The 16,766-nt window shown below is 35.7% G+C and overlaps 1 protein-coding gene across 4 annotated transcripts; it reads right to left on the reverse strand.

Annotated features, from left to right (window-relative positions):
• LOC127861963 (uncharacterized) lies at positions 1–16,766 on the reverse strand. 4 transcript variants are annotated; one of them, XR_008040380.1, is made up of 6 exons: positions 11,894–14,257; positions 10,038–10,151; positions 7,147–7,206; positions 5,936–6,136; positions 3,392–4,046; positions 1–3,219 (listed from the first exon to the last, which is right to left on the reverse strand). XR_008040380.1 is itself a non-coding variant. In XM_052400753.1 (6 exons), the coding sequence occupies exons 2-6, from the start codon at positions 11,967–11,969 to the stop codon at positions 3,820–3,822; spliced, it is 678 nt and encodes a 225-aa protein (XP_052256713.1). In that variant the 5' UTR covers positions 11,970–12,372; positions 16,557–16,766; the 3' UTR covers positions 1–3,819. The 4 variants fall into 4 exon arrangements, 3 of the variants coding, with proteins under 3 accessions (XP_052256713.1, XP_052256711.1, XP_052256714.1); XM_052400753.1 differs by adding an exon at positions 16,557–16,766 and having other exon boundaries at positions 1–4,046; positions 11,894–12,372; XM_052400751.1 differs by having other exon boundaries at positions 1–4,046.

Consider the following 16,766-nt stretch of genomic DNA (forward strand, 5'->3'; position numbering starts at 1 on the left):
TTTCGTTAACATGAGTTTATTCATTTTAAGCAGTCGAAATGCATGGTATACAATAAGATATAGACATAGTGTATAACGTATGCAGTCAACAACGAATTGCATGTACAATTATAGGCAGGAATAAATTACAAATTTACAGCACGACTATAATTTTTTGATGCACAGCCCAACACGAATTCACACATTATTAATAATATGCATATAACAAAATGTATTATACGATATATGTTTAACCTGGCTCTAACGGAATTTCGACCTTTATTCGACATTCTTCGTGAGGAAAGCGAGGAAATCAATCTAAGCACTTGCCACCGTCAAGGCGATATACATAAGCAGCGGTATAACATATTTCCCCTAACAACGTTTGTGTTAGATACTCTCAATGGAATGGAAATAGTACGAGCACAGATTTATAATTCTTCTTTTAGCAATATATTATATTAACTGTTTACTATTAATACTGTATGAATAAGTTCAAATAATTTAGCTGTTAAAAAGTGTATATGTTTTTGTACTGTTCCCTTTAGGTGTTATTGTGTTTACATCAGCATAATAGAAGTAAAAGTAACACAATAACGCATTATCATTAACTTTCAATCTCAGCGTTTCAGCTGTATCCGCATATTACCGTTTTTTATACCATGTCGATGCGGATTTGTATACATAATTCTACACGCGCAAAACGCACTCATAATAAACTTATTTATTATTAATTTGTATTAATAATTTATAAATAGGGCAACATGTTCACGTCGATTTATTTGGCTGAGGGGTCGGCAATCAGCAAACCTTCAACCTCCAGCTCCGAAGGCGAACTAAGCAACGGAGACGGTCTATATGTATACTTGTAAAAACGTTCGATGTTTTTTTTTCAAATAAATATTTGTTTATAGTAATAGATAAAACATGACTTAGGTTGTACACTTGAACTGTTCAATAATAAACAATCAATAATTGCACAGTAAACGGAAGTGTTTAAATTTTAAAGCATCGAACAATCTCAATGGGTCGTCTTTTCCATTTTAAGGACACGTATAATACATTTGGATTGAACATGTATACAAATATTGTTTGTCATTAACATATCTTATAGTTCAATGCATGTTCTTTGATACCGGTTCAGAAAACTCTCACACTCAAACCTAAAACCAACGTTCATATGATATGAAAGCATACCCAATAGCTTTGATAAAACAATTTCCAACAGAACCACCTTCAGCTGTGATTGCTTTGTACAACTTTAAAACCATAATGCTATTATGGTGTTTTTGACACTTGAAATGCATACCATAACATCCCAATTATAATAAGGGGAACAACAAGAGTATGATTGCTAACAAAATAAAGCAATGTAGTGTACAAATACTAGATATGGTATTTTAACCTCGCTTTCATAAGACCGGACGTAATGCAAATGCGTAAATTATGATGAAGAATCGCCTGCGCAGGCTACTAAGGTCGAAACTTTCCGCTTTCATTTAATGTTTTGTTTAAAAAAATCTAGTCAATGTGGAGAGTATCGTCCATGATAAGCCTGTGCGGACTTCACATGCTAATCTGGGCCGACACTTAACCCTTTCAGTGCGGGAACCGAATTGTAAAGGCCTTTGCAAACAGTTAAGATCCAGATGAGACGCCACAAAACGTGGCGTCTCATCAGGATCCAAACTGTTTGCTATTCTGATAGTATTCTTTGAAAAAAATCGAAGAAAATGCTAATTTTAAAAATTCAGCAGAAGACATTTTAGCAGACGACAAATTTCCCAGCATGCAAAGGGTTAAAGCACTTGCAAAACGCCCGGTTTTCTGAGAGCGTGGCTCATTTATAATCATAAAGATAACGTTAAACAATCTACGTATGTCATCGATCACTTGGGACATGAAGCGCGTGCAATAAATTACGATACAAAAACACCTTAGATACACATGTTTGTATTGTAGCGCAATGAACAGATGACTGCATATGCGAGATTTGCATGATAAGGAATTCGCGTATGAATTTTATGTTTCACTATTTATCTATCTGTTTGGAAAGTAAGATTACACGACACGTCTTTTAATGCTGAGCTAATGACATGTTGGAAAATACGATGCAGCGTTATGATTTGGTTGAAAGTTCGTTGCACTTCAGACTATATGTACATCAGACTAGAAATTGATGAGAAGTTGACATAACGCAAAAGTAGAAAAATTACAAAAACGGAGCTTAAACAATCATGTTGTTTTTTTCATTATTTGTACTTGTAATATAAACAAAGTGTTTAGTCTTTTAAGAGAAGTCCGTGTTAATGGAATATTTCGGTCATGTGTAACAACTATAACCACTTATGAACAAATATTTATCATACTACATAGGCTTGGTATCAAAGAAAGAAAACTCTTACACGCACATTGCTTCTAGAGAATGCTAAACACGTTAAATATACACGACATCTCAAATAGTTCATAATGAATAAATAACAAATTAAACAAGAGGGCCTGAAAGGCCCAAGGTATCCCCCGCAACATATGCTTTGTTTGAGGATGGGTGCAAATTGGACGGATGAACATAATGATAGATAGACGGACGGAGGACAATAACACAAAACTAAGACAAAAAAAGGTTATTTAGGTGAATTAATAAGTCGTGCGTTTTCCACAAAAACATTCAATGTTTATAAACACTCAATTTTCAGAGTGTTGCAGAGTGAACACAACATCTGTTATGTTAAAAAAGATATGGCTCCGGACACAAAAGTGCCTGTAGTAAAAAGCATTTTTTCAAGATACAAAGGGCCATAACTCTGGTTTTAACAGATGGTGTACATTGCCATTTAGCGTGAATCATCCTCTTATGCTTATATATACTCATACGAAGTTTCAATGAAATATGCCAAAGCACTTCCAAGATATGGCTCCGGACACAAAAGTGACGGACGGAAGGACAGCCGGCCGGACAACGCCAAAACAATATCCCTCCGCCTCTGGCAAGGCTAATATACTCATACCAAGTTTCAAAGAAATCCGTCAAAGCACTTCCAAGATATGGCTCCGGACACAAAAGTGCCTATAGTAAAAACATTTTTTCAAGATGCAAAGGGCCATAACTCTGTTTTTAACAGATGGTATACAATGCCATTTGGCCTGCATCATCCTCTTATGCATATATATATACTCATACCAAGTTTCAATGAAATCCGCCAAAGCACTTCCAAGATATGGCTCCGGACACAAAAGTGCCTATAGTAAAAAGCATTTTTTCAAGATACAAAGGGCCATAACTCTGTTTTTAACAAATGGTGTACAATGCCATTTGGCGTGCATCATCCTCTTATGCATATATATACTCATACCAAGTTTCAATTAAATCCGCCAAAGCACTTCCAAGATATGGCTCCGGATACAAAAGAACCTATAGTAAAAAGCATTTTTTCAAGATACAAAGGGCCATAACTCTGTTTTTAACAGATGGTGTACAATGCCATTTGGTGTGCATCATCCTCTTATGCATATATATACTCATACGAAGTTTCAATGAAATCCGCCAAAGCACTTCCAAGATATGGCTCCGGACACAAAAGTGCCGGACGGACGGACGGACGGACAACGCCAAAACAATATCCCTCCGCCTCTGGCGGGGGATAAAAAGCTTTATAAATGCGTAACGACGGTAATTCGGCATTTAGATTTGTAAAAGAAGGTTCAATCACAGAAAAATAAAGTCAATATCAATTAAATGAGATGGTAAAGTAATAATTAAAAGTTGCCACCATTTTAATTATATATTTTATTTATTCGAAATACCGTCGATATGCACCTTCGATAACTATCACAATAATGCTATCTCGTTGTATGTGAAATATATGGAAGCGGCGACTTATTGTCTCTCGTCTGTATCTTGTAATATATAATCAAAGCGATGACGCCAGTCACCGCGGCAAGGAACAAAGCGTACAGGAAAACGAGCAAGATAAATGCTGTCATGAACACAAGCATGTCACAGTATCTGGAGACCTCGAGGTTGGAGATGTCCACGAGGTTGAGAATTCCGAATGTCCACACGGAACCTGAAATGCGTAATGGTACAATTGAGCTGCGTTTTGCAAAAACTGGGCTTAATGCATGTACGTAAAGTATGGTCCTAGATTAACTTGTGAAATCCAGACAGGCTGATCGGGAACGAGACTGTCCGTTGGTATGCTATGTTTCGTTGTAAGAAAGTCTCTCCTGAACACAAATCCAGTTAAGGCCGAAAGTGTCTTCCGCACAGACTAATCTTGAACGACCCTTGTCGCATATGCATATGAATTAAACCCAGTTATCCCAGAACGAGGCTGACACAATAGTTTATTGATAATAAAAATCGTGTTTGCTACAAGTATTGAAAAGTTCAATGTCTAATATAAGGGTCATTATATTTATTGTTATACACTCGTGTTTGCGTTCGCTACAAGGGAGCGAAATGTTTCTTTGCGTTACCATGATCATTACATTAAATGAGTCGTGTCTGAGAAAACTGGGCATAATGCATGTGTATAAAGTGTCGTCCCAAATTAGCCTGTGCCTGTGCAGTCCCCACAGGCTTATCAGGGACGACACTTCCCGCTTAAATTGGATTTTTGCTAAGAAGAGACTTCATTTAAACGAAAAATGTCATAAAAGCGGAAAGTGTCGTCTCTGATTAGCCTGTGAGGACTGCACAGGCTAATCTGGGACGACACTTTACGCAAATACATTATGCCAAGTTTTCTCAGAACGCGACTCAAATATTAACAATTCATATATATTAAATTACATATGTCCTAAAGATACATCATGACTATTACATAAAACCTTTTTGTACAAAACTGTGTATTCATGGTCCATAATCAAATTGCAAATTTGTGAAGTACTGATTCCAGTAAAAATAATCACTGTCGGCGCGGATTGTTAATTGCAAGTTGATGCTTATCTATCATGAATTGTGTTGGCCAATCAGGTATATATGTTTCAGTGGGTAAACCAATGCACATATTCTGATAACTCAACCTATTGTCAGCTAGCACATAGACGATCAAACGATTGTGGCTTCATTAGCAAATAGTCGAAATCCGCGAAAACCACCAAATCCGTAGGTACAAACAACGCCGCCCCTTTTTATGGATCAATCGTTGTTCCATATAAATAATTTTTGTTAATATGATTATAAACTATGTTCTTTTCAATGTTTTAAATGGGCTTTGCTTTTTCACCAAAATTAGTTGTTTTTTTTTTGGAAATCTAGTAACGTCCATAAAATGTCTCATAGCCAAGTCTTCCATATACAATGAGGTCAATATTTCAGCCCCGTAGTGCGAAAAAAGGCTTTATGACATATCCGAACAATGTACCTCCAAATATACCTCTGCAACCGTGCATTCTAATAAGGGGTCATAATGTCCGCGAATGAGACCACGAAACCTTGCGTACTTTTATAAAGGAAAGTGTAGCTCCTGACCAGACTGTGCGAATGTGCAGGCTTGTATGGAGCTACACTGACCGGGTATGGTAGAATACCCAATTTTGCACGACGTGGCTCCGCATTTACGAATACAGTTTTTTTGTGTTGGATAAGCTTAAGTGATGTGAGACTATCGGGGCAGTTCTATATCTCTTAAGATAAAAATATTCGCCAACTTGCACTGTAAAACTTGACACCATGATTTTAACCATGTATGCCTAGTGGACTCTCCCATCTTTTTAAATTGGATCAATTTATTTCCAAAATTAGGGATGTCTAGTATATTTATTTCTATATTTAGAATATTTTTTTACATAAATTCCTTTTAGCAAACAGCGCAGACCCTGATGAGACGCCGCATCATTCGGCGTCTCATCTGTGTCTACGCTCTTTGCCAAGGCCTTATTTTCTAGACGCTAGGCGTAAGCAACGAATGTATTTATATAATAAGCAGACATTCATAGGAATACAAATTACCCGTTAAAGTCCATAGCACCACGAACACGGATATGACGTCATTAATTGTGTCCAGCGTGTTGCGCTCATTATCTTCAGCATGTCGGCGATGAAAGGAGCTGGCCACTCGGAGACAGGTTTTGACCAGAACGGCTGTCCCGTGCAGCACGAGGAACAGCGGGAGCTCCGGCTCGTATGGGCACTGTCCGTACTGCAGCACCCCTGAGCGGACACAAGTAGGAAAATGTACAATAGTAATGAATGTGATAACTTAACTGTGTACGTTATGAGTTTCATTAAACGTTTAAACTGTGTACCACCAGGTGATATGTTCATTCATCAGATTCTTCTGTGTATTTTGGCAACAATTATTTAAAAATTAATTTTATACACCATCTTCTCTGTCTTCTTCAAGAAAACGGTTGATTGCCCCAAATGCTAATAAAGTGCCAGAATAGCGGCTTGCTTAACTCTCTTGATAAATTGTTTAAACATGTTCAGAAGGAAAAGGGCGGAAAAAATAATAGAAATAAATTTAAGTCGCTCATACCACTTGATCGTTTTTAAACACGAATTCAATCATCACTACGCCAAAGTTGTTTTAATCTATACCATAGTAAGCTTAGAAATATGTTAATCACGCATGAGGACGATACAACACTTCAATTTTTAGACCAAATACATGTAAATATATGTAATTCCTGTATACTTTGTTTTCCTGTTGAACGGAGTTCAATAATAATTTTGCGTTCGGTAATTAGCCCATGACAATTAGATTTTCGTGCAATTTTGGTTACACGAAACAAATAAGGGAGATAACAAAATATGGTTTGCATTGTTAAACTTATAGCACAGTTATCGTTCGCATTTTTCATGGGAAATGTATTTAACGCTAATTGAGATAGATTTTAAGAACACATACAGTTAGTAAAGATGAGTGATGTTAAATTATAATACATTGGTGGAAATGTATTGACGTTTAATACATATACAATATTTTAAGCAAGACCAATTAAAATGACGTTGTTTTATGAGTTGATGGCCAAATGAAAACTCGTTTTAAAGCGAACTATTTGAAACAATTGCTGCGAAAACATGTTTACGAAAAAAATCATCGTTTGTTTCAAATCTTGAAAATCCAAGAAAAAATACTGCAAAACGAATAATAATTGCGGTGTGCTACAAAACTGTTATGTGATTCAGCTAAACGGCATTTAGTGTATGTTACTTACCTATTGTAAAAGTACATATTGCGAGAATGGCTAATACTGTATGACACACTATGGCAGTAGCTGAAAAACACAAGAAAGAATGTTTTTATTTCATGAGAACTAACCATTCTGTTGTATCGTGTATTTTCAAAGGATGCAACTAAGTAAGAAAGTTTTCTACTACTTAAAGTACACACATCAAACACTTTGATCGTTATTTGTATTATTTCAATGAATTCAAGTCTCGTATTTCAGCACGCTTTTAGCATGAGAGTCATGCTTTCGACCTTCACAGCAGGCGCTTACACCAATATTGAGTGCACCTTTTTTATATGAACCGTGCTCTGTTAAAAAGGGGTTTAATGCATGTGCGTTAAGTGTCGTCCCCAATTAGACTGTGCAATCCGCACAGGCTAATCAGGGACGACACTTTCCGCCGTTGATATTTTATGTTTCAAGAAAGTCTCTTCTTCGCGAAAATCAAGTTTAGGTTGAAAGTGTCGTCCCTGATGAGCATGTGCGGATAAAAGAGGCTAATCCGGGACGACTCTTTACGCACATGCATTAAACCCATTTTTCACAGAGCACGGCCCATATTTTTAGCAACAGTGGTATTGTCCGAACGGTGTTGTTGCATGCACGCTTACCTGAATTTCCCAGGAACATAAAGTACAATAAGGGGCATAACTCGACTAAACTGCAGCCAAGAGTTTTGAGCTTTCATCAGTTACCTCACACCATAATCCCGAAGTCATTTGTGAATTTTTAAGTAAATATATGTAGAAGTTACACAGATTTTTACTCGTTGCATGGACACTTTAAAATTAAATTCAACTTGCACGCACACATTTAAGTGATATTATGCGCATTTTTCAATGTTGAATTGAGCTGAAACGAATTAACAGTTCAAAAGAGTTAGTTAAAATGTGATTACTGACCAATTATCTGCAACTCATCTTGCCTCCAGTTGTTTATAAAAATATATTTTATATTCGATTTCTTACGTGACTCACCCAGTCCTGTAAGCTGAAATGATCCGTAAAACAAAATTGTGTCTTTGTGTCGTATGAACGATTCTGCACTAAAATTAAATTTAGGTTCACATCGTACATGCATGATCAGTTGTCAAAACGAAAGTACGGTTGATTAACAAATATAAGTGTATATGATGTGAAAACACCAAAAATAAACAACGGTTGCGATATAGACACCTATAAACTGTTAGATGCCCATAATATCACTTTAAATTGATATTATGCGCATCTAACAGTATATGCTATGTTTATAGGTGTCTATCGCAACCGTTGTTTATTTTTGGTGTTTTCACTTCATATACACTTATATTTGTTAATGCAGCATCAACATACTAAAACAATATCCAGGAAAAAGAAAAATAATGCATTTGAATATCAACCGTACTTTCGTTTTGACAACTGACGACAGAAATTATTCGATGTACTGTACTATGTGAATCTAAATTTAGTTTTAATGCAGATTCGTTCATAAGACACAAAGACACAATTTTGTTTAACGGATCATTTCGGCTTAGAGGACTTGGACAGTCATGTAAAATATCGAATATAATATATATATTTTTTATAAACAACTGGTACAAGATGAGTTGTAGATAATTGGTCAGTTACCAAATTTCAACTAACTCTTTTGACCTGTTAATTCTTTCCAGCTAAATTCAACAGTGAAAAATGCGCATAATATCACTTTAACCTGACTGCTAAGAAGGCATATTGCAAAAGGCTGGTCAATGTCATAGGTCTTGGTCAGTGAATGTTTATAAGGACATTGAACACATGCTTTTTTCAATATCTGTAATAAAAGTATAGTTATGAAGATTTTGCACTCAAAAGTTCAACTAAATATTCGAAAGTAAGAAAGTTGCATAATTTTCATAAACGCAGACCAGAGGGTTTTGTCTTGTGTGAGTGATCAAACCTGATGATCTCAAAGACATGTGTTAAGTTTCATTTGAATAGCTTTCGTTGTTGCAGTGATTATGTACTTTTCGAATGCAATGCAAACTCCCACCTGCATTTAAACGTGCACGCTAACTTTAACCTGTCTCCAATAAGTACAATTGGCAGCTTAATATTGCTAACAAGCTGGTAACAGTTATAGGTCTTGGTCTGTGAATGCGAATAAAGACCATGAAACGTTTTATTATTACAACCGTAGAAAATAAAGGTATATGGAGTGTTTGAGTTCAAACGAACCAGACATGCAGTTAAGAGTTATGGAACCTGGTCTATGACCTCACACAATGACCTTGAATACATGAGTGAAGTTTCAATTGAATACCTGTGGAAGAAAAGATTATGGAGATGTTGCAAGTTTACCTTAACCAAAATTCTAAGTACAAACAAGCGGGTTAATCTTATAATAGTTCAGGTCAGCGTATTAAAAAGTGGTCACTAAATGACCCGAGCATATGATTGAAGTTCCAATGCCTTAAAGGCGAAAAATGTGATGGATTTGATGAACTGATGAACGTTTACCTTGACCTCATTTCAAAGAACAAAAGGGGACACATTCTGGTAAATTGAAGGTCAACGTTATGCAACATGATCAGTGACCTTTCAAAGTGACGTTTAACACACGTGTGCAGGTTGAAATAAATAAATGTTGTAGAAACAGTGGTATGGCGATGTTGCAAGTTACCTTTAAGCACATGTTTAATTACAAAAAAGGGTCAGGAACCTAAAACAATGACCTTGATTACGTGGAATTTCAAATGAATAGGTAGTGTAGAAACAGTGACATGGATACACGTTAATAATAGCATTACGCAGACGCCAACATTTGAGTTCGTTAAATAGCTCGGACTATACGATATTATTTAAAATATTGAGCATTTATTATTAAATGATCACTTGTGTAATAACATGAATTTAACTTACATGAACGTCTAAAGATAATCAACACATGTTTGACGTAATCTACGACGTCATCTTCTTGGGCGACGGCTGCGCGGACAGCAAGACAGAGTGACGTTCGTCCACGACGTGGAAAATCTGCAAAAAGAAAAGTGAAGAAGTCATTGATTGATCTATGCATTGACGATTTAACCAACTGATCAACATAAATCATTAAATGGTGGATTTGTGTTTCTGACTGACTGGTAAACTGACTGACTGATGAACGGACGGACTCTAACGAACGAACTGACTGATTGGTATAAAGACTGACTAACAGAATAACGAAATAGTCGCCGGATTTTCTAAAAAGAACAATTATCATGCCTGGCTTATAAGATGCATGGCTGGATGCTTGCTTTTCCCAACCATCCGATAGAAAATCAACCACTGCTCCATACAGAAGTCAACACCGGTATGCTCAATACATGCGAAAGTGACGATATTTTTATAACGGATATACGCGGACGGTGGTTGACAACGAAGGAATTCGGTAAGGATATTACACAATTTGTTATCAGTCTCTACTCGAACCCAACGCGAAAACCTATACCAATAAGGAGAGGCAAAGTTTATGATTATGAGCAACGTTTTAATGTGATTAAAGGCCACGTCGATAATTGTGGAGATATGTAGAGTGGAAGATTTTTGTCATATCGTTCTGGTAATTTTGCACTACATATTTACCCGACAACCAGGTTACCAATAAGACATGCATGACATTTGTCGCCAATTTTGTCGTTTCGCTGTGTTAACTTTGAAACCCTCTATCAACACGCCAGAACGATATGGCTAAATTCAGCTTCTATAGTTACGAAATGAGTGTGCACATTGTGTCTGTTTATCTGATCTCCTGCTGACCCTCTGGACTGGCGACTTTTAATTAAAATATAACTAACACTTTGCTGATGGTAATAAGCGAATTTAATAAAGAAGCTTCTAGCTAGTATACATCATAAATTATACGCGCTTTTGAAGCGAACTGAATAGCCTATATGCTTACTACAGCTCAGAACGTATAGTTAAAATGAAATGTGATGCACGTGAATACATTGATTACAGTATACGATATAATGAAAACAAAAGTGTAACAGACTGACAATGTCTGTTACACTTCGAAACGTTAAGTTCAATAAAGGAATCAGTCCGTGTATGATTAATTGACAACAGTATATACACTAATTTGGTTTTATTAATGCAATTGAAACGTTTAATGTATTACCATAGTTGTCCTACTTTTGTTGAAGCAGAACAGCATTCGGTATATATCCTTTAAGTGCGCAATGCCGATTAAGGGATTTCTAACATTTAAATACATTTATAAACATATTGATTGCGTTTTTGTTGTGTACTTAACACTTGTCAAATGAAGACGAAAACGTTGTTATGCGCAATAACAGGCTTACAATAACTCAAATCTCGATGTAATAGCATAGTTGTGCACCGAGTCTGAGTATGCTAGTTTGGTTGAGGTGAAATTAGGGTCAATATGAATAGTATGAACTCTGCTGAGGGTCGGGATTTTGTACAAAGATTTTTGTGTTATTAATTTGGTCACGGTAGTAATGACAGTCAATGGAATGTTTGTGTCCAAGATGATAATAAAAAGGGACATATTATGATGGTGATGATGTTGTTGATAATGACGATGATAATTATGACGATGGAGAAGAAGAAGAAGAAGAAGAAGATGATGATGATGATGATGATGATGATGATGATGATGTTAATGATGATGATGATGATGATGATGATGATGATGATGATGATGATGATGATGATGATGATGATGATGATGATGATGATGATGATGATGATGGCGAAACGTAAACTAATCCTACCCGGTGTTTCAAGACAAACGTCAGATTCGTCTGTCCAATCTTCTTCGTCCGCCTGTTTATTTCCTTTTTCCTTCATTACTTTATTTGCATTTGTGATATATTCTTCACTTCCCCTTGTTCGAAAAACGTCTGACACAAATTTCTAGAGTTAAGTTAAGCTTTATTTGTATTGCTGTTGTCCGTGTTTATACTTGGTAAAAGGTCTGTTTTCTTGCAGTTATTTTCGAGCTTTCTTTCAATAAACGTAGACGAAATTCTGTTTTGATAACTCACACGGAATTTCAAATAGCTCAAGTTGAAAGCCCGATTTACAAAGGTGTCCGTCTTTCATAATGTTAAAAACGCGTCAGGTAAAAGACAATGCGTATTCTTATATATCCATTTGATACAGTTGTTTCACTACTCAAAACACCCACTAAAGTGACTCACTGAATTACCAGCTTAACTAACTGCACGCACTCAGGTAAAACTGTCATTGACTATATCATAATAAGCATGCTAAAACCCAGTTTTCACCAAGGTCATTTATAGTAATAGCCCAATTATCCCACAAAGGTAAAATAATGCGTTCTTTTATATATCCATTTAATACAGTTGTTTCACTATTCGCAACAGCCACAAAATATGACACAGTTAATTACCAGATTCACAAATTTTGTTTATTCAGGTAAAACTATCGTTAACTATATTATAACGTCTTACGAGCATGCAAACATCCAGTGGGCGGAAAAGTCAACGTATATGACCATCCAAGAGAAATACACAAAACACTGACATGTTACGAAAACTTCTAACCCCGAGCGAGTGTATTACCTCTGCTCAAGCAAATATTCAACTAAATGCACTTCTAAGCGTGTGCAATAAGTTAACCACAACATGATATAGCGTTTATCAAGCGCGCTTTGGTTATCAATTTATCCCGATTCTGTGTAAAACAGGGACTACACTCGGAGTATTTTAAAGTTATAAATGGGTCTTGAGCGCGGTTCGAATTTCTGCACAACATGCATCTAAAACTACGTGTGGATATTGATAACACAGACTTTAAATGATTAAACTATTCAGTTGTGATCATAATCTGATTATTCTTGATCCTGGTTTGCAGAACACACGTTCTCGTCTTTTACGAGCATTCATAACAATAACATATGTAAAAGTAATTAAACAATATTGTTTCCGTCCTGTAAGACCCCTTGTCTAAGCAACATATCCGATCACTTCGCACAATCCCAACATTTAATGCAACAATACGGTAAGTAAAACAGTCCCACATTAAAAAATATTTCATACGTCTTCACTCTCTTTATTCATTTTACATGCATATATATAACTAAAATTTCATTTAAAATTCATTAAAATTAATAATAGTATCTCCGCATTAAGCAAAGTCTATTGTACATAGCGTTTATTCAAACACAATGCTTTATTTCGGCCCAACAGTGTCAACACCTAGTTAATCTGATCCGGCTTTACAAGAAACTTTTACAACCGGATTTGTTATCATAAATTTAGTTCCTTGCAAAAAAGATTAAACACGATTCGGTAGTCATGCAAAAACCGTTTAAATGAAAACAAGGTTCTATCAACGTGCCGTCTCAAGTAAATTGCTCAAAAGTAGTTATAAAAATGGCTTTCCAAATAATACAAAGATTTTGCCGAATTATCCCGTGTGGCACGCAAAACCATTTAAAATAATGTATGTTTATGTACTAAATCAACAAGACTTGGTCACCGACTAGTACCAGTCACAATGCATTCTGAATCCCGTAACGTAAATTGATCGTATTTGACAGGATTACGGGTGATACACTTCGAAAAGCAAATGTAACACGATTGCATTTGCGATAAATAAAATTTTAACCGATAACGTCTTAACCATGTATTTCGTTTTAAAATTGACTTATATGCTACCTTTTATTTTGATATTTGAATTTTTACCACAAGGACAAATATCTTTTATCAATTAAAGTAATAAAACTCAAAATACAGCTGGATTTGAATTTAAAAGGGACTTGATCGCAGTTTGGCATATCACTAATTTCGATAGATTGCCATAGATTCAAAAAGAAGGTATACTTAATATTCAAACAAGCGAAATAAAAACTCCTGACTAAGATCGATCGAAAATAATAATTTAAGCCGCGTTCTGCTAAAACTGGGCTTAATGCATGTGCGTAAAGTGTCGTCATATATTAGCCTCTGCCGTCCGCACAGGCTAATCAGGAAAGACACTTTCCGCTTGTATGGTATTTTTAGTTTCAAGGAAGTCCCTGCTTACCGAAACTCAAGGCGCAAAGTGTCGTCCCTGATTAGCCTGAGCGGACGGACGCACATGCATTAAGCCCAGTTTTCTCAGAACAAAGCTCAAATAATGAAGCGTTGGTATCGCTGTTCGTCGGTTAATTAAAAAAAACACAAGTATATTTCAAACATAGAGTTTGAAATACATTGATAATATCTTAGGGTCTAATGGTAGCGTATACTAGTTTGCTTCCAGGGGTCAGGATATCAAATCCGAGGGCAAGAAATACTATAATGAACTTCTGTACTTTCTATTATTTTCACTTTTTATTATTATTAGTAGTAGTAGTAGTATTATTAGTATTATTATCATCATTACTATTATTATTATTATTATCATTATCATTTAAGACTCCTACAAATGTTTATATTTGCATGTAAATACATGAAAGGGATCTTTTCACGCTTTGGTAAATTGACAAAATTGAAAAAAGTTGTTTCAGATGCGTAAGTTTTCGTTTTAGTTATGATATTTGTGAGGAAATAGTAATACTGAACATTAACCATGCTCTAATATAGCCATTATATGCATCTTTTGACGATTTTAAAACCTAAAAATTATAAAGCGTTGCAACGCGAAACGATTGAATAATTTGGAGAGTTCTGTTTTTGTCGTTTAATTTTGTGAAACTACGAAGATTGCTTATATAAGGTATAAAATACGTCAAATTGTGTACTCGGCGGAATAGCTCAGTAGGCTAAAGCGTTTTTACTTCAGGACTCTGGCAGGACTCCAGGGGTCACTGGTTCGAAACCTGCTCCGGGCAATGTTCTTTTCCTTTTTTTAGTTTTTTTCTTGATTTTTTACTGGAGCTTTTATGATCCAATGTTTACATTTATCAATATAAAGCATTTAATGAATAAGTTAAAAAAATGCCAAAATCTGTGAAAAGGCCCCTTTAAATGACACTTTGATATTGAAAATGCCTTTTACAATAAGGACAAGCATCTTCTGATAAATCAAAGTAATACAACTCAAAACATATTGCTAGATTTGAATGGTGTGGGACTTGTTAAACAAAATTCAAAAATCAAGCAAGTCTAATTAAAGATTTCGGGTACACATACTACAACAACACGATCAAACGACTTGCAACAACATCGCATTCACGACAATCCGTCATATACTACTTCCGGTTTACAGCTATGACATTCAAGTATTTCAATTAATAATACCTATAGGAATTGTATAGAAAAATGTGTCCGTTTCAGGGGCGTAGGTAATGGGGAGTCAGGGGAGCCGATCGCCTCCCCGATATTTCGGCTAGTCGTCGTTATATAAATAAAACGTAAACTAAAATCCCCAAAAATCGCCGCCCCAAAAGCAGTATTTTTGTAATCACGCGTCGTCAGTGCAGAAGCCTCCGTCTGCTCCGAGGTTGCCAATAGTGATATGTCAATATCCCTTGTTAGGTGTCATAAACCAGGGGCCCGGGTAAATGTCATTGCGTTAATTGTTTTATTGTTCTTTTCCGTGATTGCACTGTCGGTGTTTTGATTAAGGACAGGCTATTCTTTTAATTTTAATTGATCGTTTTTATTCAAAGGTAACTGCCACTTAAAACAATTTTGAGTAAATATAAGCGTGAAAAACATTAATTTGATTGAAAATGTTTTTGAATTGTATTGGTTGTTGTGTGAACAGAACAATACTTAATTTCTTATTTATTACAGTCTTCCCATTTCAGGTGTTCAACATATCCATCAGTAATAAAATATTAATGTTGTGAATGTAATGTTAATGTTATTATTTCTCATATCATATGTAAAACTCCGTCATTAAAATACATAAACATTTACTTTATTTTATGTATTAATTAGCACGAGTTTATGAAAAGAAAAAATAACTGTTGAGATTTCTGGGTTGTCGTCTGCGGCACTAGACATACTGATTTCATGACACACTGAGAGTGAGAAAAAAATCGAGCATTTATATCAACATGAAAGTTCCCCCTAAACGCACCATATTAATTGTATTTGTAAAAAAATCTGAACCACCCTCTCAAACTAACCCCTTTATGTCCCCAGTACAGAAACTGGACCGCCTCCCCAATGTTTGGAGGTTATCTACGCCCCCGCCGTTTTGTTTACAACTTTGAACATTTTTTCCCGAATCGCTTACATGTTTATTTCAATAACTAACATAACTTAAATCAGTTTAAGAAACAACTAACAACTCGCATGTTTGCGAATAGTGTCCTGTGTGTTAAAACAACACTATTCCGGTTCAATGGCTCGTAATCAATGCACGTTAACGCAGTTTCTATAAATTTCTGAACGCACAGACTGCACTTTCTATTTCCTAATCATTTGTTTGCGTCTCACAACTTGAAAAAAACCTAACAATACATTCAAACCTTACAGTGAATCCATAGCTGTATGCTTCATTAATTACGAACACGCGAATGAATAAACCACACATCAGAAGCACTTCTATTTTTAAATGACTAATCGAATGATAAATATCCACATTCTATAGCACTTGAAACAGTTTGTAAATGGGCCAAAACATACAATCGTCAGTCGATTGTATCGATTGTAAATCACGTCCTTTATTACATAACAAGCGAAG

The sequence above is a fragment of the Dreissena polymorpha genome, chromosome 16 (genome assembly GCF_020536995.1).
Source record: "Dreissena polymorpha isolate Duluth1 chromosome 16, UMN_Dpol_1.0, whole genome shotgun sequence".
Lineage (NCBI taxonomy): Eukaryota > Metazoa > Mollusca > Bivalvia > Myida > Dreissenidae > Dreissena > Dreissena polymorpha.

Bases quoted from the DNA above. Each gene is read 5' to 3' on its own strand.
- LOC127861963 (XM_052400753.1), bottom strand. From the start codon at position 11,969: ATGAAGGAAAAAGGAAATAAACAGGCGGACGAAGAAGATTGGACAGAC. The intron at 10,152-11,893 runs GTAGGATTAGTT...TTCTTTTTGCAG, and splicing joins CGTTTGTCTTGAAACACCGG to ATTTTCCACGTCGTGGACGA. The intron at 6,137-7,146 runs GTAAGTAACATA...GTGTCCGCTCAG, and splicing joins AATATGTACTTTTACAATAG to GGGTGCTGCAGTACGGACAG.